At 42.9% G+C, this 22,459-nt stretch overlaps 1 protein-coding gene across 1 annotated transcript; it reads left to right on the top strand.

The window, feature by feature from the left end:
• The first annotated feature begins 1,921 nt into the window (after window positions 1-1,921).
• Window positions 1,922-20,940, top strand: DCT (dopachrome tautomerase). Its single transcript, XM_009085303.4, has 8 exons — window positions 1,922-2,440; window positions 10,407-10,706; window positions 12,084-12,184; window positions 13,285-13,451; window positions 15,097-15,276; window positions 15,382-15,517; window positions 16,995-17,196; window positions 19,753-20,940. The coding sequence occupies exons 1-8, from the start codon at window positions 2,140-2,142 to the stop codon at window positions 19,932-19,934; spliced, it is 1,569 nt and encodes a 522-aa protein (XP_009083551.2). The 5' UTR covers window positions 1,922-2,139; the 3' UTR covers window positions 19,935-20,940.
• The last annotated feature ends 1,519 nt before the right edge of the window (window positions 20,941-22,459 follow it).

Below are 22,459 nucleotides of genomic sequence, written 5' to 3'. Positions count from 1 at the left end.
TCTACCTACTGTTCCTTTTCCACACTACTACTTCTCTGAAAACAGCAGATTTCTCCTTCCTCATGTATTGCATTAGAAACCTATTTTCTTGTCTGGCCGCATCTTGCCTGCCTCAGTACCTCACCTTTCTCTGTGCTTATTCTTTCTGTCTCATACGGAGTTTGAAATAGCTGTAGAAGTCTTCCTATTAGTGTCTGAATTGAGCCAGTTTTGATTAAAATGTCTGCTTGGACACATATTTTGCATCTAGACCCACCACCAGTTCAGGGGTTTGTTTGGTTAGCTGAATGCTATCTGTGTATTTTGAGTTTGTTTTGATGATGCTGATAAGTGAGCGTTCACTTCAATTGGTTTCAGATATTATGTGGGTAACTTGGTACAAGACCTTGTCTGACATAGATTCAAAGACAGATCCTTCACACAGCAGAGAAATGCATTTGGGTGCTGAGTGGGATGGGGAGGAGTGTTTTTCAGAGGGTTTTTGAGCCAGTTCTTCCATTTATAACTCATGAGCTTCTTCAACATATTTTTTCAGCAACTATTCACTCTTTCTGTCTTTTTCACACATTGTGTCAAGAGCAGCAGACAAAAGCCAGTTTCAGGTAAATTGAATCCAAAGTGAGGTGAGTTAAAACCCGTTTCAGAATACATGGTATTGCTAATATGCTTTATGCCTCCATAAATGAGGTAGAATCATATTTCAGTTTGTCTGTCAAACAATAAGTTTTTTGATATAAAGATATGAGAACCTAAAAGTGCAGATGACAGAGCCCATGGTGTGGATGAACTCTTTAACTACACGATGGCGAAAATTTGCTGCCGAATTGATCAAAAACTTCTTGTGGCAGAATGGTTGAACATCCATGGAAATATTAAATGCCACAGATAAAACAACCATGGCTTTTTTCATTATATATGCTTAATATATATATGTTTAGCCATTTTTAGCATAAAAATGGCTAAACAACAGAGCTGGGGAAGGTGGAGGGGGAAAGAAGTGAAAGCTTTCAGTGAAGCAGGGGGAGTTGGCAGTTTTTATTTAGTATGGTGGACCTGAACTAATAGCTATTGCTTCAGACTCACGGAATCACTTATCACCACTTTATTTTTGTTTATTAATTTTTTTGCTGTAGGAGTTGCATCGAGGGCAAGAACTGCTGCATACTAGGAGCTTTTTAAGGATATTTTTGTTGGTGTACTGAACAGAACCACTTAAGTGCATGTCTGGTGTCTGTATTGATCTCAGAGACTGGCTCCTGCCAGGTGGGTAATAAATGCTCAGCTGTGACAGTTCTGAAAGTCTAACAGCCAGACCACCTCTACAACAACCTCTGGTGTAATGATGGGGAAAGGATTACAGAGCAAATAAGGACCATTCTCTCTTTAAAGCAATTAAATAATTAATTTTGCATGCAAAAAGGCCATTAGGAAGGAAACCCTTCCCCACTTGCCACTCAGATGTTTTTAGCGCGAGCACTGAAGTTCAGCAGTTGGCAGGTGGAATCTCCACCCCAAATTTACCACATTTATTAATTTTTTGTTAATGGTGCATCTCTATCCTCTGTGCTTCCAGTTAGTTTTCCACTGCTACTGCTTTAATGGAAAGTATTATCTTGCAGTGAATAAACTTTTATTTATCATCTGTTTACAGGGTTTTGATTAAAAGAATAAATGTGTTTCTCCAGCCACCTCAGCTAAAACAAGACCATCAATTTCTCAAAGCTCATAAAAGACTTGGAGAAATAAATCTGAAGCATTCACTCTCCTGACCAGCTGCCAAAACCTTGCTTTCACACTGGCATCTTTTCTGCCCTTGATGTCATGTGCAAAACACGAGGATTTGTGCCGTGCTAATCCCTCTAATGAGGGCTTCTCCCGACCTCTATATAAACCCTGCTCAAAGCCGTGGCTGCTGGGCAGGCACCACAGAGTCAAAGCACTCGTCTTTTGAGCTGCATTTGAGGCAATTAGAGGCTGGGATTAAACAAACACCCGGCACCAGCATCCTCAGCAGCAAGAGTTATTATCCTGGTTGGCTGGGGCATGGAGCAGTGGTGAGGCCAGGTTGTCCCACAGTGCACATCTCCCTGCTCTTTGCAGTCAGGTCCAGCAGGGAGGCACAGCCTGCCCTCAGCAGTAATGGGAGCCCTGAGGTGGCTTTTCTGGGCTGGGCTGGGCTACCTGAGCTGCTGCTGTCCCCCACAGGCACAGGCACAGTTTCCCCGTGCCTGCATGACGGTGGAAGCCCTTCGCCTGAAACGCTGCTGCCCGGCCTTGGGGACAGAGCCAGGCAATATCTGCGGGTCCCTGCAGGGCAGGGGACGGTGTGAGGGGGTGCAGGCAGACACTCAGCCCTGGAGTGGCCCCTACACCCTCCAAAATGTGGATGACCGTGAACGGTGGCCCCTCAAGTTCTTCAACCACAGCTGTCACTGCACAGGTGAGATGGGTGCTGGGGGGAGGGGATGGGGATGGAGGGGTCTGCTAACCTTGCTCCAAAGGCCAGAGACATTCCTGGTGGTATAAGGCATCAAGAAGGCTTCAAATATTACTATTATCCAAAAAGTTCTTCCATATTCATGATACTGTTAATATCTTTGACCCTGATACGTCAGGGTCACAGAAGTGTTTTGTCTCATGTGAACTTTTGTGTTTTCCTCTTTGCCCATGGAGTTGTCCCTGTAGCCAGCAATCCCATTTCTCCACAGGGTTTTGGACCCTTCAGTGCTGCTTTCAAACCTCTGTCACTGCTACTCACGGTGCACTGAACCTGGATCAGGGTGCCTTGTTTGAAGATTCATTCCTCATGGATGAGTACTTTGCAGCATGACAGAGCCCTGTGCATTGAAAGTCTCCCATGTCAGGCCAGGGTATTTCCCAGGTTTGTTAACTAAATTTACATCTTACACTGATCCAAAATGTGTCTGTACAACCACCAAAGAGGCCATCTCATCCTTTTCCTCCTCGTCTCCAGCTGCTACTTCTCACTGTGACTTTACATGGGCTCCTGAGTTTGAATGCTGGAGGTGAAACGGGTTGGGCAGGAGATGTGCTTGAAGGCTAACCTGGCCAAAGGGATAAGATTCTAATGAGACCTCTTCCTTAGTGCTGGCAGGAGGCAGTGAGCAGGAAGGTGAGCTCAGGGCAGAATAAGGTGACAGGACCCTTTCTCAGCAACAGCCCTGGCTGAAGGGGGGGTTAAAATGAGCAGGAACTGCAGCCTCAGCCCAGACTTCTGTCCAGAGCTGGCAGGAGCTGGCACCACTAGTAGGGCAAAAGGCACATCAGAGGCACTGAAGTCTCTTTCTAGGAACATTTCAAATAAAACCTGGGGTTTCTCTTTGAAAACATCAATTTGTTTGAGTTTTCTAACATGAGAAGAATAAACTGCTTTGCATCAGCCTGATTCTTAGAAGGACCTGGACTGTTTTGTCTAAAATGTATACCTCAGCTCACACTACCAAGAAAGCCCAGTTTTTCAATCTGGGAAGGCAGCACTGCAGAGAATTTTAGCCAAAGAGGTTAAATTTTCCAGTGCAGTTGTCAGCTGGAAACAGAGAGGTGGTGGCAGATGACTTAAATGGATACATGGTGTTACCAAAACTCCTCAAAATAATAATAGGCTTTATAGCATACATCAATTTTTATCTCTTTCTTTGACTGGATTTCAAATGCTTGTGTGAAAGGACTTTTCAAGATGGTTTGCAAAAACAAGAAATTGAATGCATATTTTTTTTCCTTAAAAGTTCTTATATACCTCCAAAACTTAAGTCAGGTGTCACATACAGACCCAGATCCTGGGTCACAAGAACACTGGAGCACATGGGCATGCACCAATATTTACATAGTTAAAGTCATTAGGGTATCAAAGAGCATCAAAACCTGGAAGAAAATTGAAGAGCAGTAGAGACAGACATGCTCTGCATAGCCAGACAATAATTTGCTTGTCCAATTAGAGATAAGCACAGGTATTTGATATTTGCAGGACTGGATCCCAAATTACGTGAGCAGAATGTAGTGTCCTTTCCTTCAGCTTTACTTCTTCTGAGCTGCTGCTTCTTCTGCTCCCCTTGGCTCTTTAAATCCCTTGGATTCTGCTTTCTCCTTGCAGTTTTTTAAAAATCTAAATATACCAGTGATAAAACAGCAAGTGAAACGTATCCTTAAGCATGATTTTCAGAAAGTTTTCAGAAAGTTTTCAGAAAGGGCTGTACTCTGCTTGATGCTGTATGCAGAACCATTTCTGGGAGAATGCTAAGAAGTTCACAGCTGTGTGGGGTTTGAATTAGATCTGATGCTTTTACAATGCTGGAGATCATGTCTCCTTGTATATTAGGGGTTTTATGTGGTTTTCTTCCACTTGGTTTAATACACTGGCTGGTTGTCTGCACACCAGCTGTAAGTGGTATTTATTAGGCATCCAGAGCTATGCTGCCTGTGTAACATAATGCCAGGTAACATGGGGTAACAGAAATTAAATATGTCTATTCAAAGGGACATGGAACAGCACACATCTCTGCTGTTACGGTGTCTCATTTTCCAAGCTGCAAACCGCTTGTTTGGAATAGTTCCTGGGTTGTGCAAACTCCAACCCTACCAAGGCTCTTTCTAGCACTTTAACAACATGAACTGTTGTGTTTCATCTTTATAGTTTAGAATGATAAGCTATGGGAAATCCAACAACCATCTAGCTGATTATTTTGTTAGACAGTGCCAACTGAATGTGTCACATAGCTGATGGCTATATGGTAAGGAAACTGGAGGAATGGTGAGGAACAGGGGCTGAGATTTTCCAGTGGTGCGATTCTGGAGTTTTCACAATAAATTTTGCTATTTGATAAAAACTTAGTATCAAAGGAGAAAAGAAACCGAAAATTTTTCAATTTGTTGAGGCTGTTCACTGAGGAAAAATACCTTAAAATCATATCTATCCAGGTCTGGGTACCGAGATTTTTATGGACCCTCCTTTCCTCCCAAACAGCCGAGCAAACCAAAAAGAAAAAAGAAAATCCCAAACACAGATAAGGATGAGGGGTTATAATGGGATCAGATTTTTTTTTCCCCCCAGTTTTAGGCTTCAGCAGATTATATGCATGAGTTTTTCTTTAACTGAGGACATAGAGAACAAGATTAGAACAAAAGAAAGCTCCAGCTTTGCTTCCCACTTTTTTGTGCCATGGGCCATGGTCAATAAGCAATTGCAGGTTTGTTGTCAGGATGCTGAACGTTTCACTCAACGTGTTGGTTGCAGCAAAATATCACCTCTGTAAAAAAAAATATGGGGTTATGGCATGAATGTAGTTGGAAGGTAGAGTTTTTAGTTCTTGACTAATTTCAGTTTTGAATCCACTGAATGTGTTCTACAATTGGTTTGGGTGCCCCTCGTATTATTCAATTTATATAAATTCTTGAAGTGAAACGACCTGACAGATCCTGACAGTGTGCAGTAAGTGTGGAGGGGAATGTGCTCATTTGTTTTCAAGAAGGTGTACGTGTTGAATTAGACCAAGTGATGGATATGTGAGTCCAGCCTCGAATATCGGGACTTGTAGCTGTTTACACAACAAAGCAGTGTTTCAGTGAGGTAGTTAAATTTAGTTTAAAAGCAAACTATTTTAGAAGACTTGTGAATTAAATTCTATTTTGAGTTCTAAACGATAACATTGTAGTGCTGGGATACAGATCTGGTATAGCATTTTAAAAACTCAGTACAGAAGACTATTGTGAAAAACCACTGCAGTCAGTCATGTGGTGGCTAGTACAGATTGTGACAGTGATTAAACAATGACGTAGCTTGAGTTCACTGAGGAATCAAACATAATTATAATTCTTTTTTCTGCTTCCACTTTCTAAGGTTTACATATGGGCATGTGCTGAACATTACTCTATTTTTTAATAGAAGTTTTTTGAGAAAAAAAATTTAAATCCTTTAGAATTCCTGTGTAATATATTCAAGCTGGAGACAGATGATTTAACATCCATTCTTTAGCTGTAATCAAATTATCAGTTAAGTCATGTAGCTGATATGATGTCTACCCCATGGGGTAAAAATTGGGCTTTTGAAGTGGTTATAAAATACATTTAATTTATTTTTGTAGGGTAATGTGTCTGTGGGGTAATAATAAATAATAGCCATACCTTGATGACTCAATTAAATCCAGTGTAGGTACATTTCTTCCACATCCTACAGCCTGTGAGGGTGCCCAAATGAGGAGCTAGAAAAGAGAGAAGAGCAAACCATTTGTCCCACATGTTAGCAGTCCTGATCCCAGCCTTGAGAAATTGCAGTATGCAGGAGTTTCAAATCCGATGTAACTCCTGTTTTAATGGAATAGCTAAAGAAGTCTGTAAGGGAGTCCTTTCTCCCCATCCCATAAGTGATGGGCATTAAAACTGGTCTCTTTAGAAGGAAGAGACATGGCAGCTGCCTGGGTGTCATCGTGGTGCACTAAAACAAGGCAGAAGATGGTAAGTGTTGAGTGGGTGCATTTTTACTGAAAAAAATACACTAAGTTGATAGAGTTATTAATTTGTGTTATGCTTGGTGACTGATGACCACCCACATGTTACAACCATTAAGAGGTGGAAAATCCATAAGCTCATGCAACGCCCAGGCTTGAGAAGCAGCTCCATGGTGTGTGGTGACTGGTGTTAGCATACAGCAGTGATGTGTGTGAGCACACACCCAGTCTCAGGTCATAAGAGCTGTATTTCTATCAGTGCCATGCCCATGGATTGACCCACTGGGAGAAGTATCATGGCCATAGTACCTACAGAATTAGATTCACCCAGCTTGACTGAGAAAGAGCACTTGAAGTGTTGCTGAGATTGGGTAGAGAAGAAGGCAGCTCCCAGGCATGTGATCCCATCTCCAGACATAAGGGTTAATGGAGAATACTCAGATGATATTTTGACCAGCAGCAGTACAGTGGACATTCCTGGAAACAGTGGAACAAGCATCCAACAGTGATATGATCTCCTTCCTGTGTACCAGAATGACCTCTCAGACTATATTCTCTGGAAACCACAAGAGATGATAATAATCTCTGCTGTCCCTGGCAGAGCCTCAGGAGGGTTGTGCACTGAGCTCCTATGTGTTAATCACTGAAGGTGACAAAATGCCAAGGCATGAATCCTTGCATGTTCCTGGAGTTCCTGTGTGCAAAAGGATCTTGAAAGGGTCTCAATGCCTTACTCAAAAAATCTACTGTGCACTATGTCCTTCTATCAGGAGATTATTTTTCCTGCTCTGGTAGAGCTGTACCATTGAAGTCCACCATCACTAGCATAGCAGACAGGGAAGTTAAGTTGTAAGAGACCAGCATTTCACAATCCTGTCCTGTGGGAAGTGCACATGGCAGTAAATGAACTTTCTGGAAACAGTAATGCATAATTTCCAGATCAGTGGCCTGGTAGAGTTCTTAAGAAACAAATGTTGAAAAAGTGGTTTGGGTGGGTCATAAAAAAGCTGGGTCTGATTACTGCAGTAATTTCTCTTTGAATTATGGGAAATCCCACAGACCTCCATCATTTTCTTTCCATTTTAGCTGCTGCATAGTGGCAGTCCTGTGATGCATGGAGCATGTTGAAAGAAAATGACAAAAAGCAAGATTTGATATAATGAAGTTTTGTGGTTTTGTGCGTTTCTGACAATGGAACATTGCCAAATAGACCTGAGGATGTGACAAAAATGTTTGACACAATTGGCAGAAATATTGCAGTGTGAAATATCACTTTGCCTGGAAATCATCTCCTGTTTGCAAGTCTCCACTGCAGTCCTCCTCACTTAGTAAAAGCTCATGCCCCATAGAAAAGTGACTGGGGAAGTGATGGAAAGAGTAGAGACCTTGGATTCCTTCATAGGTAGGGTGCTTAAGGGAGAAAATCCTCCAGAGCATCAATTGGATATAATTAGCACCTGCCCAAGGGAAACAGGTGACAAGTCATTGGTCCACCTGGCTCCAGATACAGTTGGAAAAAGCTTTCTTCCCATGAAGATAACTCATCATTTCAGGCTTTTGCAAATTTCTTGTCACAGGCTGAGGAGAGTGTACCTAAAATACAGATATTGTCTGATAAAATTATTTCAAGCATCAAGACCTGCAGATTCAAAGGGCCCTTCCTGAGAGAGGAATAGGCACCATCAGAGCCTCAACAAGTGACTGAGAGTGTCTTGTTCTGGTACCACCCCAGACAGCACAAACCTGGTCCTGCGCTGCCTCTGGTTCTGTTAGTGCTCTATTTCAATGTGTTGCTTATCCAGCATTGTGAGTGGAGGGGTCCCTTAAAGGACTGGAGGAATAACTGCCAGTCTCAAAAGAGGTTGTTGGCAGATCTTTTTAAGGTTAATTCCTGCTTTTTCCTCCTTCTCCTAAAGACTGAATTGTACCTGAGTGTGAGGGGCCAACAGGTGCTTTCCAGAAGTTCATGGTCCATGACTGAAAGTTGAGCAGTATGCATGGCCTAATTTGGCAATGTTTCAAGATATTCTTGATATTTGCCATCAGGTCAGTTCAGGCTGGAGTATGTGATGGGCCCTAATAGCTGGCTGGGTCATGAAGAATGAAAAAGGCACAGATAGTGGAGTACACTGAAATGATAGCAGTAATTGTACTGTTCTGATGGGACCCTGAGGATACTGTGGTCAAACAAATCTTCCATGTTGCTCACCCCCCTCATATCCATACAACCCACACAATCTGCTTTGTTTTATATAATTATAACCTACTTGCTTTTTCTGGTGTATGCCTTCATCCTCTTTAGCCCATACAGACACCTGGATTTGGGTGCCTTCCCTCATAGCTGGAATATGGCAGCTGAACCCAGCTGCTTCTGCTTGCTTCATGACAAAATGGAAGCCATATATCTGGAAATTGTCCCCGTGGGATGCCATTGGGATGTGCATGATCCAAAACCTCATTGAAGCCTTCGTGCTTGTGGTCCCTAAACTGAGCACTGATCCTCAGCTTCATGACAAATGTAAACTTAGAGATCTCAGGGGCTCTGAAGCAACCATAACCAACCCACTTTTGGTCCAAAGTAAGAGCCCCCATATATTCTTGGCAGGTCTCTCAGGAGTCTGCTACAGATGTTTACATTTCAGCAGCTCTTACCCTAAAAGTTAGACATAAGCTTTACAGCCGTGCTGGTAACAGCCCTTGTAACCTTGAATTTGGTAATAAGCCCTGTAGCCCCCAACAATCTGAAATCTTGCTTTAATGTTAATTGTTGTTCTGGTCATAGGCTCAAGCCTACAGCCTGGGGACATCTGTCCATCTGGGAATATTTCACAAGACACTTCCTCATCCCACTTTAGTTCAGCACTAGTATGTGTGGTGAGCAGTGAGATTCTGTGGGATTTTGGAAAAGAGTTGTCATGGTTGTTATGGAATGAGTGTGTGGTCAGTTTGAGGGGAGGTTGAGAACAGGTTAAGGAGTCAGTGCAGATTTTTGATAGGAGTGTGGAGATCCCAGAGGCACCCTGTTGCCATCTGCTCCCCCCTGCCCCTGGCAGCACTGCCCCGTGTCCCGCGCTGCTGCAGCCTGCCAGCACACAGGCAGAGGGCAGGTGTGTACTGCAGGAATGACTCGTTGTTCCCTGTCTGCCCCAGAAATGGGGGAGCAAGATCCAGTAGGGCCTTTCTGCTGCTGCCAGCTGTCTGCCACAGCATGCAGGAGGCCACACTTAGAGCAAGCTCTGCTTTCCTAGGCTTTCCCATCTCATCAGAGAGCCTGAGCTAATATCCTAGAGCAGACCTGATTACTTGCCTTAGGAGTGATGCCAGCAGGGAATGACAGTACTGCAGTGTTTCTCAGGCTGTTATTGCAGCACTATATAATAATGCTTAAAGCATGACCAGCAGCAGCCCTGGTGCTTGTCCTGGTTTGTGTTAGGCCCCAGACACACTGTTAAGAGGCACTAGTTCCACATAAGTTTTGTTCTTAAGAGAACTGTTTAGTTTAGGGATTTTTTTTCTGTGCTTAAGGATCCATGTGAACTGACCCTGTTTTGGGTTTGATCCTGGAAGTAGAGGAGTACTTGAGAGCCAGTCGAGCAAAGCACTTCATCACCGGCTTAACCTCAATTGCTCAGTTCTCTGTTCAGTGAGAGTCCTCACGTGCCTGAGGGCTTTGCAGAGCTCTGAGCACCTCAGGGCGTCAAGCCCAGTACCCAGCACTTCCCCAACTGGCTGCCTGTGATTCTTGGCCCTGCTGTGGCTCTGGGAATCGAGCCAGTCGTCCTTCTGGTTAGTCAACTGGCAAGGCTGCAAGTCTGCTCAGCTGCTATCCTTTCCAGGAACTGGCATCTTTGGGGAAGAAGAGCACTAATTTTTCATTCTTCTGCATTGCACTGTTAGTTTTCCCTGCTTCATAATGTCATGACTGATTGTTCCCTCTTGATCCAGGAAACTTTGGTGGGTACAACTGTGGTGAATGCAAGTTTGGCTGGACCGGCCCCGAATGCAGCAGGAGGAAGCCAGCAGTTGTTAGGAAGGACATCCACGCCCTGACAGCAGAGGAGAGAGAACAGTTCTTTGATGCTCTAGACCGTGCCAAGACAACCATTCACCCAGACTATGTCATTGCAACTCAGCACTGGAGAAGTCTGCTTGGTCCAAGCGGAGAGGAGCCGCAGGTTGCCAACTGCAGTATCTATAACTTCTTTGTTTGGCTTCATTACTACTCAGTCAGAGACACGCTCCTGGGTGAGTGCTTTTCTTTTCCAGTGGGCTCTGCAGGTAAAGGAAAGGGTGAAAATACACTGCTGAACAAGGGTCCCAGTAGTAGGCACAGAGCTGCAGAGTGAAACAGTTGGTGGTGAGAAGCTGGTGGCCAGCAGTACTCAAGGGAGATGTCCTTTGGACCTGCTAAGGTCTGGTCCCCACACCCCCTGGCAGCTGGAGCACACCCGTTGCACTCCTGGTGCATCTTCAGGAGCAATGCACCATCTTCACTTGAGTGAACTGAAGTGTGGCCATGCAGTAACTGACTTCAAAAAGATGTTCCCAGTCCATAGGACAAGGTAGGAAAGGGGGTCTGCAGTGATGAAGCCACAGCCCATGCAGACATATTTGGGACCAGAGTGCTACTGCTTTCTTGGTGGCTTTCAGCAAGTCACCAAGGATGGGATTTGCCTGACTAACCATGGTCATCTTTTAGGTTTGGGTATCTAACCCCATGCTTTCTCCCAAATTCAGATTCCTAGGCCTCACTGCTTTTCTAGGCAGGAGTACCTATACCAGCCACATTTGACAAAGTCTACTTGTAGGAGGTGCACCAACCCATATGGCTTTTCTACCTGGCAGTCCCATGTGCAAGCTGAACAGCCCATATCTGTCTCCTTGCTGGAGGGTGACTGCTGCTCTGCAGTGGGTATCATTCAGTTTGCCCCTCAGATACAGCTCCATTTTGCAGGGCTGATGGAAGCAGCCTCTGGCCTAGAGAGCAAAGGTTTTTCGGGTTCAGGACAGTCATGTGGAAAGGGAAAGGGGAAACTTCTAGCACTGCTGCAATGGTGCACATAAATGCATATATGGGTTGAAGGTTTTTGCAGTGATAAACAAATCCTTACGTGGTTTGAAGCCTCTCACCTCTAACCCAGCAAAAGCACTATGCAAGAAATAACAAGCACAATTTGAAGAAATTTGGCAAAGGATTCTGGATTGCTATTGGCATGGGAAATGCTGAGGTTCTCTTGATAGATGCATGGTGTAGGTCTTACATGGTATAAGTCTTGCAGTTGAGCAAGAGAATGAGGTAATGCACATATTAGCAAGGAGATAGGGTTTTAGAAAGGAAAATGGCTTTTAAAAATCAAAATCCATTATAGTGAGAAGAAATCTTCACAATATCCATCTTTTTAGGGAATATGAAGTTTTGGTAAGTGTTGAAGCAAATATCCACAGAGGATATTTGTTTCACTCGTCCCAAGTAAGTGATGTAGCTTCTGAAGTGTTCACTCTTTTCAAAGATGCAGAGCTGAAGGTTCTTGTTTAACTCCATTCCTGGCAATAAAAGGAAGTGCTGTCTTTCTCTCCAGCCTCATTTGATGCCAAAATGCTTGTTTTATCTTCCCTTTGTAGGTCCTGGCCGCCCCTTCAAAGGTATTGATTTCTCCCACCAAGGACCTGCCTTTGTTACTTGGCATAGGTACCACTTGCTGTGGCTGGAGAGGGAACTGCAGGTTAGTTGAATAACCTTTCCTTTTCCCTGCACAGCTTCTCCCTTTTGCTCTGCCACTTTGTTGAGCCAGCCAAGGGTAAGCTACCTCCTAGGATATTTTCTCACCCAGGAGTGAGAAACTATCCTAGGAGGTAGCTTACCCTTGTTTCACTCCCAGGTGTATTTGCTCACTGATCTTTTTTTGTTTTAAGTGAAATTAGTGCTTTCTGAGTGCTGAGGACTGAATGGTTTCTCACCATGAGCAGTGATGTGTTATAATTGAGACTTTTTCCCTTCATCTCCACAACAGAGGATAGAAGATGTGAAGTAACAGTGTTTATTAATAAAATTGAAGCAACACCTTCATGTGAAACTTGGTAACAGATATTGCTGGCTGATGTTGAAGACGCCGTTCCTATGAAACCAGTTGTAAATATTACTCCCTTTAAATATGACATATTATACATCTAATACATACATATATTTAGCAATATGCCTTTTAAACAAATATATGTTAACACACTCGAGAGTTAGTTGCAGTAGCATAGACTAATTTCCATTTGCATGACTTCTGTATTGGCAATGTTGCTGTATTTCAGCCTTACAGATCTCTAATGAAAATGGTTGCTTATCAAAATAGCTGCAGGATCTTGCTTGTGTGAAATTGTATCTGGCAAGCAAGCACAATCAAATGCACTGTACTCCCCTATTAACACAAGTTCAGATTCTTCCCCAGGGCCAGTTTTCTGGAACGAAAGCCAACCACACGCACAATTTTACCCATTACCCACTTATATCACTCAAAGCCTCTTACTTGCTTAAGGCTCAATTCATCTCTGCTCCTGCTCTCCTGCCTGGTCTCTGAGTTGGCAGAAAGCCTAACATGGCCAAAAGAAGTCTCACAGCAGGGAAACTCGTGACAATGTCTTTGTTTAGACTGATTTAATGCCACAATCTTTTGGAAGGAGTGGGAACGACACTGTGAATTGCAGGTAGCCGAAATGCAGAATAAGAAGCTGAATATTCAGTGAATATTCAAATGTCCAGTCAAAGAGCTTGAAGGAGTCCCTTTCTCTTTCCTTTGGAGCTGATTCCCAACTAATGCAGTTTGGTCCATTGCAGCGCCTGCTGGGCAACGAGTCCTTTGCGCTGCCCTACTGGAACTTCGCCACGGGCGGGAGCGAGTGTGACATCTGCACGGACCAGCTCTTCGGGGCATCGCGGCCCGACGACCCGGGCCTGATCAACCTGAGCTCCAGGTTCTCCCGGTGGCAAGTAGTTTGTAACAGGTAGGAGGGTACCCAGGGCAAGCTCACGTGTGGACAAAACCTTGCTGTCATTCGGCATTGACAGCATGGGCTGCTCTCTCAGTTTGAGTGAGTGGCGGGAAAGGAGCCGAGACTGTCTTCTTTAAAACTGGAAATTGCCATCAGTTTGTGTGTAGATGGTTCTCTGTAAACTTTCTCATATTGTGGAAGTGTATTTTTTAAAGATGACTCTTCAAGTCCAGGATTTTAGTTGATTAAGCCAATTTATGGCTGCCAAAGTCTGAAGAGTTTCCCAATTGGCAAGTATCTTTCTGAAAAAGAAACGCCTGTGTGTTGGTTCTCTGTAACATACACCCAACTGATCTCAGCAGCAGAAAAAGAAAATTCTTTTGGCATACAGGAAGCTAGAGATAGGCTGGAAAGTCTGCTACCTTGTTTTGGATGAGACTTTAACCCTGATATATTTAATGCAGTTTGAGGATTGACTTTGAAATATCTGAGATTTCACATGAAAAACAGCCCAGAGCCAGCCAGGAGCTTGCTGCCAGCTCCCTGTGGGAATGTGCTGACTAGTGTGAGAGCAGAGCTTTGACAGGGGATTCAGATGCAGGATCAGGGTGCTGTGACATAAAATGCTGTTGGTTACAATACCCATACATCATTCTCCTCTCAGCTCAGGGGCAGTGTGCAGTTAGTCAGACAGGTACCGAAAGCTCAGGGTTTTTCAAACCCGTCTCTTTTTCTGGATACCTAAAGAGATATTTGAAATTCCAGCTTTAGGCACCAGCTGGCTTTAAGTCTTTCCCCTACTTTTTCCTCAAAGATAAATAGGGCTTTGGATTTTTCCTTGAAAACTTGAAGTGACTAAACTTTTGTCTCACCAAGGTTAAAATGAGAAGAGCTTTTGTTTACTTCAAAAGTTTCTGAAAATGCTGTTTCATTTCACACTGAATAGACCTGATTTTTTTTGTTTCGCCAGTGTTACACTGTTTTTCTTCTTCCCTCTTTCTTTCCCTGGTATAAAGGATTTACTCCCCATTAGTTACTGGGTAACCCTGCATCAGCAGATTGTTCTCGAAGGCCCTGAAAAGACAGGATGCAATGCATTGCTCTTGCTTTTCTTCTAAAGAGGATGAGAGATGGCAAGTGAAAACCTGTCTTCTGTCATTTCTTGCATTTTCTCAGCTCACATTTCCCTTCATTTTTCCCTTTTTGTTAAGAGTTAAAAAATAGTCCATAATCAGGAGTGAAAGTTTGTCAGCTCAAAATTGAAAAGTCTGTTTTACATCGCCTGACAAAAACTTCTTCCAAAGCTCTTGGGTGGGGAGAAGGCCCAATGGGAGTTGTGCTTGCTTTTTCTAAAGCTTTTCTAATGCTTTTTCTAAAGTATCCTCTCTCTGTGGACAACAATCCTGTAAATATTGGTCTAAATGACTGATGGTCCACGGAGGATGCAGGGCCACAGGAAGCCTGCAATGGTGACAGTCCTGCTATAAATTCATGTCCCAGGCTGTAGGAGGTGAACTGAGCTGCCCCAGGAGGTGTCCATCCCAAACCTCTGCTCTCTCACACCTATAGCCTTGACCTTTTTGTACTGCATGAGAAAAAGCCAGCAAACAAGTGCTCACCTTCTTCTGCCTTGTGCTTCTCCCTGTTCCACGCTCAGTTTGGATGACTACAACCGCCTGGTCACGCTGTGCAATGGCACTGATGAGGGGCTGCTGCGGCGGAGGCCGTCCCACGCCTCCAGCCAGCAGCTACCCACCGTGGAAGATGTCAGGAGGTGCCTTTCCCTGCAGGAGTTCGACAGACCCCCCTTTTTCCGCAATTCCAGTTTCAGCTTCAGGTTTGTCCTTCGGCTCCTTTAGAGCTGGCTGGGTCACTGGTTTTCTTTATGAGCACATTTGTCAGCAAAATGTGGTTACTTGATGGTGCTGTTACCCACCCACAGGAATGCGCTGGAGGGCTTTGATAAGCCAGATGGAGCCCTTGACTCGCCGATGCTGAGCCTTCATAATTTAGTCCACTCTTTCCTGAATGGGACCAGTGCTCTCCCTCATGCAGCTGCCAATGATCCCATCTTCGTGGTATGTCTTTTACCTCCAGTGTGACTGACAATGGCTGAGGCTCAAAGGCACCTTTCTCACAAGAGATTTGCAGAATGAGTAAAGTGAATTCCCTAAGAAATAGTTCTTTAAATAGGAAAGAAGGAATCCTTTATCTTTCATTAAACGCTGCCACACCTGCATAAATGTTGAATAAAAAGTAACAAGATTCCAGGGTAATTTGTAAAATATAAGATTCTAGGAGAAAAGCTGCTGTTCCAAGTCATGCTGCCTTGAATAATTTCATTAGTGGTATATCTAAATCTAATGGCTTATATCGCACAACAACAAAACCTTATTTTACAGCAACAAGGTAAGGTGAAAGTGGGGATAGGTATTTTAAAGCAGTAGATTGAGTGGCATGTTTCTTTGTTTTAAGTTTTACAAGCTAAAAGGGAGTCCATCTAATGTCAGGGTATCTTGGGAAATAGAAAGAGTATGATTTCAGTGGTGCATTGAAATAGTGCTGCACTGCCATGAGCAGCACAAACACCATTGTGCAAATGCCAGTAGTTGACTCTGCTTATACATCTTTCTCCCCTAGTAAATTAATGCAAATTTATTCTCCTCTTTGTTAGATTAAACCACAGTGTTTACATGACATATAAAAATTTCTTTTTATATTATATAGAATATTATATATTCAATATATATTATATATTATGTAGATACATTTCTTTCTTACCTTTAAGTTTTCAACCTTTTTTTTTGAGAAATTAGTCCACATACTTTTATAGTGGTTCTTCAGATTGTTTCCTTAATAATGCTTTAATTCCTGCATTAGTTTTTTTCTTACACAGTGAAATTCATTTCACTATGCTGTAATTTTGTACAAAAGATTATTTTCTATAGTTTTTCTATAGGATATTTTCCAACTTCTTTCCAGGGTTGTAATTAAAAACATGAGTACATCAGAAATTAGTTTCAGACATTTGCAATAGTTGTCTGAAACAACTTTCCTGCATTATTTAATTTTAGATCTATAAACTCACCTGATGGAAGTCATGGGCACCTGGAGCTGTGGAGTTGGTGGCACATGCCCTAAAATGAGCATGATGGAATAAAATTTCCTGCAACTTTCCATATTTGTTGAAAGATTAAAAGAGAAAGATTCAAATGATTTTGAAGGGCACATTCACCAAATGAGCTCAGTGGCTCCTCACCTGTGGTGATTCACCCGCCCATTTGATGTCAGCTGGTGTTAAACTGTCTGGAGAAAGATCTTGTTGGGAACAGCAGCAACAAGGGTGTATAAAGCAAAATGTCCCATGCAGAAGATCAGTTTAGTAATCTCATGAACTTTCCTGATTGGCCATTCTGTAAATCCCATCTAAACTAGATTACCCTCTTCTCTCTCTTTTAAAAGCTCCAGCCACCTCGTGTATTTGTTGCATGTTTTAAAGGTGGCTGATTTCCAAAAGAGCTTAATAAATGCGTGTGCCCATGCCTGGATTTGCAGGTTCTTCACTCCTTTACTGATGCCATCTTTGATGAGTGGATGAAGCGCTTCCAGCCCCCCGACAACGCTTGGCCCGAGGAGCTGGCCCCCATCGGGCACAACAGGCTGTATAACATGGTCCCTTTTTTCCCTCCGGTGACCAACAACGAGCTCTTCCAAAGTGCGGAGCAGCTCGGCTACACCTACGCCATTGACCTGCCAGGTGTGTCCCAGGATGCTGCTCCTGACCAAGTGATGAGGCAGCTCACATTTGCCACAGGCATATATAAAATAAGGAACCTGTCCTGGTTTAGGGTAAATTTGGGAGAAAACCTCCAAAAGGGGGCCCCTCCAGAAAACAAATCCACACAGCTCCTCCCCACAACCGGTTTGGTAAGGATTCCCCAGGGAGAAGTGGAAAGAACCTGTTTATTTAACAGGCACAGCACCCCCAGCACACAAAATGAACAATACCTGATGACACCACTCTTTCACTGCTCTGAAAAAGATGACAAATTCAGAGAGTCTCTCTTGGGGGTGGTCACTCTGCTATCAGTCCCAGTGCTGGGGTAGCTGCTGCAGCCACAGGGTGCAAACTCTCGGTGTTTCCCAGGTCCCAGTTTGGAGCAGGTTCAAGTGGTTCCAAAAAGGGAGAGGAAAAAACAGTCCAGGGAAAAATTCGGACTGCGTAGCTAAAATAACTAAAGAGCAGGAGCAGAGAGCAAGAGCAAAGCAGGAGCAAAGCAGAAGCAAGAGCAAGAGCAAAGCGAAAAGCCAGGCAAAAAGCAAAAGCAGCACTGTGTACTGCCCTGTCTCTGTGTCCTGCCAGCTGTGGGGGAGCGGCTGATAGCAAAACAAAACTTTTGCTCTTCAGAGCCAGTCTTGAAGGCACAGGACATAATATCCAGCATAAACAGAACACATGAATGGGGATACAGGCATCATAATGTCACCCTAGGACAGAACCTTTCACAAAACACACATGTCTATTCACCTGCTCACTTCCAAATATTAATATTTGGGTACCTGGAGAGATGTACCTGGGTGTTCTTTCTTGTAAACCTCCAATTTTAAAGATTTTCCATGTCCGTAGCTGGGATCTTCCTTAGTGTTTGTATATTCATTTGAAATTACCCTTGACACAAATGAGACAAAGACAAAATAGCAAAAAAGCAAAGTATTTATGCAGAAAATCCAAATTTTGCAACAAGATATTAAAATATTTGTAAAAGGCAGAAGAGTAAGATCTGCCTGAAAATCATGCTTCAGCTGCTTTTCCAAAGATTAAATCTGAGTAATTTCTTTCTCCATTTCAGTATTACTTTGAGGGCATAAGGTGCTTATCTAACCTGTGTGGGCAGGAATTTCTTCTAAATGCTTACCATCCATCTCTGTTTTTAATCTGTGGAGACTGTTTCAAGGTCTATAGACTGCAAAAGATTGAAACCCTTGCCCTCAGGCTGCATTCATGCAGGGGAGCCCTGATTTGTGGAGGCATGCTAGCTGTTTCTGCAGTGCTTTTCTCAGGGGCATCCCCAGAATTTTCCCTGAAAATTTTAACTTCCCCTCTTACGGAGTTTAAGTTTTCCTCCCTTTGTATTACTCTCCTGCTTTGCAAATGTGGATGCCCCTTTGGCATGAGGCACCCAGAGAGGAACATGAGCAGCTTGTGACTCTGTTGCTTCTGACTCACACCTAAAAAAATGTTTAGCTCTATGTGAAGGAGTCTGTCTATCCGTGTCTGAATGGCCTATGCTCAGACAATACAGCTTTTACATTCAAACCCTTCTCTTTCAGCCAAAAGAACAACTTGCTAATTGTACTTCAGGTAATCACATTGGAAATAAACAAATATTAATACATTGCTGGTTCTTATTTAAAAGGTGATAAAGCAGTAAACAATCCATTCTGGGACTTTACTAATTTTTGGAATGATTGCACTCAATCTTTTTGTAGACTGCAGATTGGGGCACAAGACTTTTAGATGTTTTTATAGTCAGTGTGACATCTCCCTTAGCCATCTGTCTCCTCTAACCCATATATCTAGATACCTTTTAAATATGTGCAGTCCTCTTCAGAGGTGGTTTTTTTTAATTTCTTTTTTGTGATTGTTTCGTCAGATGTGATTGTTGCCATCTCAGTGTATGTAGCATTCTTCAGAAAAGGAGGGCAGGCAATTTTTACTTCTGAAAGCACAGATGAAAACACAAACATTTAGCCAAGTGGAACAATGTTATTATAGGAATAAGCAATATTATCTTTGAAGATAATGGTTCTTCAGAAGTGGTTCAAAATCAGCAGATGCGATCTGGAGCTGGTCAGCAGAAGCACACTGAGTAGTGTTTTCAGTTAAAAGTTTGACAGTAGGCTGCTTTGTGGCCTTTAGGAAAATTTGAGGGTTTTCTGTTGACCAAAATAGCTTGGAAGCAGCTGTTTGAAATGTCACTATTGAAAGAATTGCTTAGATCATTCATAATTTTGGCCAAATTAGATGAAAGAATGGTCTTTTTGTCTTGTCAGTGTTAATCTTTTCAGTTCCCAGCACTTAAATTTGTACAAATTGTTGAAGTTTAAATTCAGCTGTAGACTTCTCTGGCAGGAAGCATCTCCAGCTCTGGTATGTGTCTCAGTTATGGGGTGTGCTTTGAATTTTGCCTGTGGCCAGTAGGTCACTAAGCTGCACAAGTAGTTATCAGCATGTAGGAATTATTATGTCTTCTGTGTAATTTGCAAAATTGATTTATGGGCTGTCCTCACTTCAGTAGTTTCATATTTCCAGGTTCCCTTGATGAAACCCAAGCATGGGCTGTCATGGTTGGATCCACGATTGGAGGAGCACTTATAGCTCTGGCTGTGCTTGTTCTGCTGCTTGTGCTTTTCCAGCACCGAAGGCACAGAAGAGGTTTTGAACCCCTGATGAATGTGAGCTTCAGCCCCAAGAAGTACATGGGAGAGGCTTAATGCCTTCACTTTCTTTGCTTGCTCTTGTAGGAAGCGACCTTGGTTGCCTTACTGGTATCTTAGCTGAGACTTTATCACACTCTCCTTTGGCAGCTGACTAAATTGTTCTCATTCAGGTTTTTCCCATTATCTTGTGAATTGTAATGAGTGAAGTCTCTGGGTACATATGAGAAAGGCCCAAGTCAGGCTAGATTTTTTCTCATTACTAAATGTTATCTGGAGTGTGTGACACTTGTAAATCATCCTCTAGAGATTTAGATCAAGACAGCTGAGAATCCAAATAGGAGAAAACCAACTTGAATAGCCAAGATAATTCTTCACCTCAATGTGTCCTTGATTTAATTTAGGAGCATTAAAATGTGCTGGAAGTTATTAATTCTACATGTATATTTGAATAATACATTATTTTACAGTTATCAATAAATATTCTGAATAACATAGTCTTGCTTTAAGATTCAAAGTGTTTCATGTAGTTTGACAAAATACAATAGGAACTCCCTGGTTACAGACTCTGTCAGAAATATGATAAATTCTGTACATTATTTCCAATAAAGTTGATGACAGCAATGGGTAAACTACAAAATTCCAACTCCTACAATTTAAGATCAGGAGTTCCCTGACACTTAGATAAACACTTGTGTTTTACCTCTGTGTTAGGGACTTGGAATAGAAGTTGAAAGTGGGACTTTTTTGTCTCTGATTCACTGTTCTATGAATCGAGGCGTAAACTTCCAAATTTCCAAAGTCTAGGATGCAGGACTCAAGGTAACAAGACTAAGATAGCTTGCATTACTCAGGTGTGCAGATGGGGAATCAGGCTTGGATATGACAGGTGCTAGACCACATCCTAAACATTCCTTCATACATTCCCTATATATTTCTTTATTTAGACAGAGATTTGAAGCCCATTTGTGTGGCTCTCCAGTGTTATCTCGGAACATGTTGTTTTACATAGCAAATGACATCTTGAACAGATCCTGTCAGCTTTGGTGCTTGATATATTACATTAATGGGGTATTCAGGCTTTGTGTATTGTGGGGTCTTGAGTCTTATAAAACCTCTGCTTTTTTAGCCTTGAATAAAAAAATTCAGTTAGTAACATTTTCTGGTGTTCCTTTTAGGCCTGCTAAGTACTACCTGTGTGGACTAGAAAGAAGATGGTTTTCACATATACTTAGCTTTGAATATGTGTAACTCACAAAACTAATCTCTAAAATGCAGACTTTTTGGGTCAAACAAAGCTGTGATTTGCTCACCACACACTCAGATAGCCTTTGCTCCATCAGGTGGACAGCAGCCTGCTGCCATTTCTGCTGTTTTGTGGTGACTTTTGGGGGTCCCAGTGCACTTGTTCCTGGATTATATCCAAGATGTCAAGGGTTGAGGCACTTTTTGGTACAGCAGCACAGCTCATTACCTTGGTTCCCAACTCAGGCTGCTTTTTGGGGGTCTTGTTATTTAGGAACTGGTGTTATCTGATGCTGAAGACAACAGATGAGGTCTCCAGAGATCTAGCTTGCACACGAGTTGCATTAGTTACCCTGATATGTGTCAGAAGGTAGCTAGGTCTGAGATCTCCCTGTGCCTTTTTCAGGGAGCTCTCAGCTGTTTTCCAGCACTACAAGGGTGTTCATATAGAATCACAGAACACTTTGGGTCCAGATCATCTAGTCCAGCTCCTCTGCAGTGAACAGGAATACCTCCGGCAACCTGTGACAGTGTTTCACCATCCTCCCTGTAACAAATTTATTTCTTATGTCCAGTCTAAATCTACCCTTGTTTAGTTTGAAACCATTACCCCTTGTCTTCTTGCAACAGGCCCCGTTAAAAAAATTTTCCCCATCTTTCTCATAAGCCCCGTTTGAGTATTGAAAGACTGCAGCAAGATCTCCCTGGAGCCTTCTCTTCTCTAAGCTGAACAACCTAGAATATGCACCAGTTTTTGCTAAACACTAATTTAGAGTGCTGCTGCTGTTGGATGGAGATGGACACATTTTTTTCCTTCATGGGATCTAAATGCCAAAAATTTAGGAGGAACTCTAGACTGCTATTTCCAAGGGTGGATGAGAATTTTCCTTGGGCTCACAGGGTGCGCAACTAGTTTCATCAGCTTGGAGGTCTGGCTGCTGCTGTCCTAAGGGTTTGCTTTGCAAGCTGCCCTGGTTATGGGACAGTGGCAGTGAGGAAGAGGAAGGAAAGAAAGAGGGAGAAGTGTAAAAAATGTAGCACAGCAGCTAACTTGTTAGAAGAGATTTTGCCTAAGAGCCTGTGGGTAAAGCCAAGGACAGTTGTTCTTGTCTCACATGTAAACTGAGTGGAAAGGTATTTTCCTTTCTAGAAGAAGAGCTATGAGGGCATTAGATTGATGCTATGCACATAACAAGTACCAGGATCAAAGATCCATGCATTCCTCTTTTCAGTGGCTGGAGCTTCGTTTGGTAATTAGGACTTTAAAAATGTGAGGGGAGTTAACAGCTGCTTATAAAAATCTGCAGCTGTATCGAGAGCACAACCTGCCCTCTCGT

This window comes from Serinus canaria, chromosome 1 (genome assembly GCF_022539315.1).
Source record: "Serinus canaria isolate serCan28SL12 chromosome 1, serCan2020, whole genome shotgun sequence".
Lineage (NCBI taxonomy): Eukaryota > Metazoa > Chordata > Aves > Passeriformes > Fringillidae > Serinus > Serinus canaria.
The sequence above is the reverse complement of the archived record's forward strand: the minus strand, read 5'-3'. Positions and strand labels throughout refer to the sequence as shown.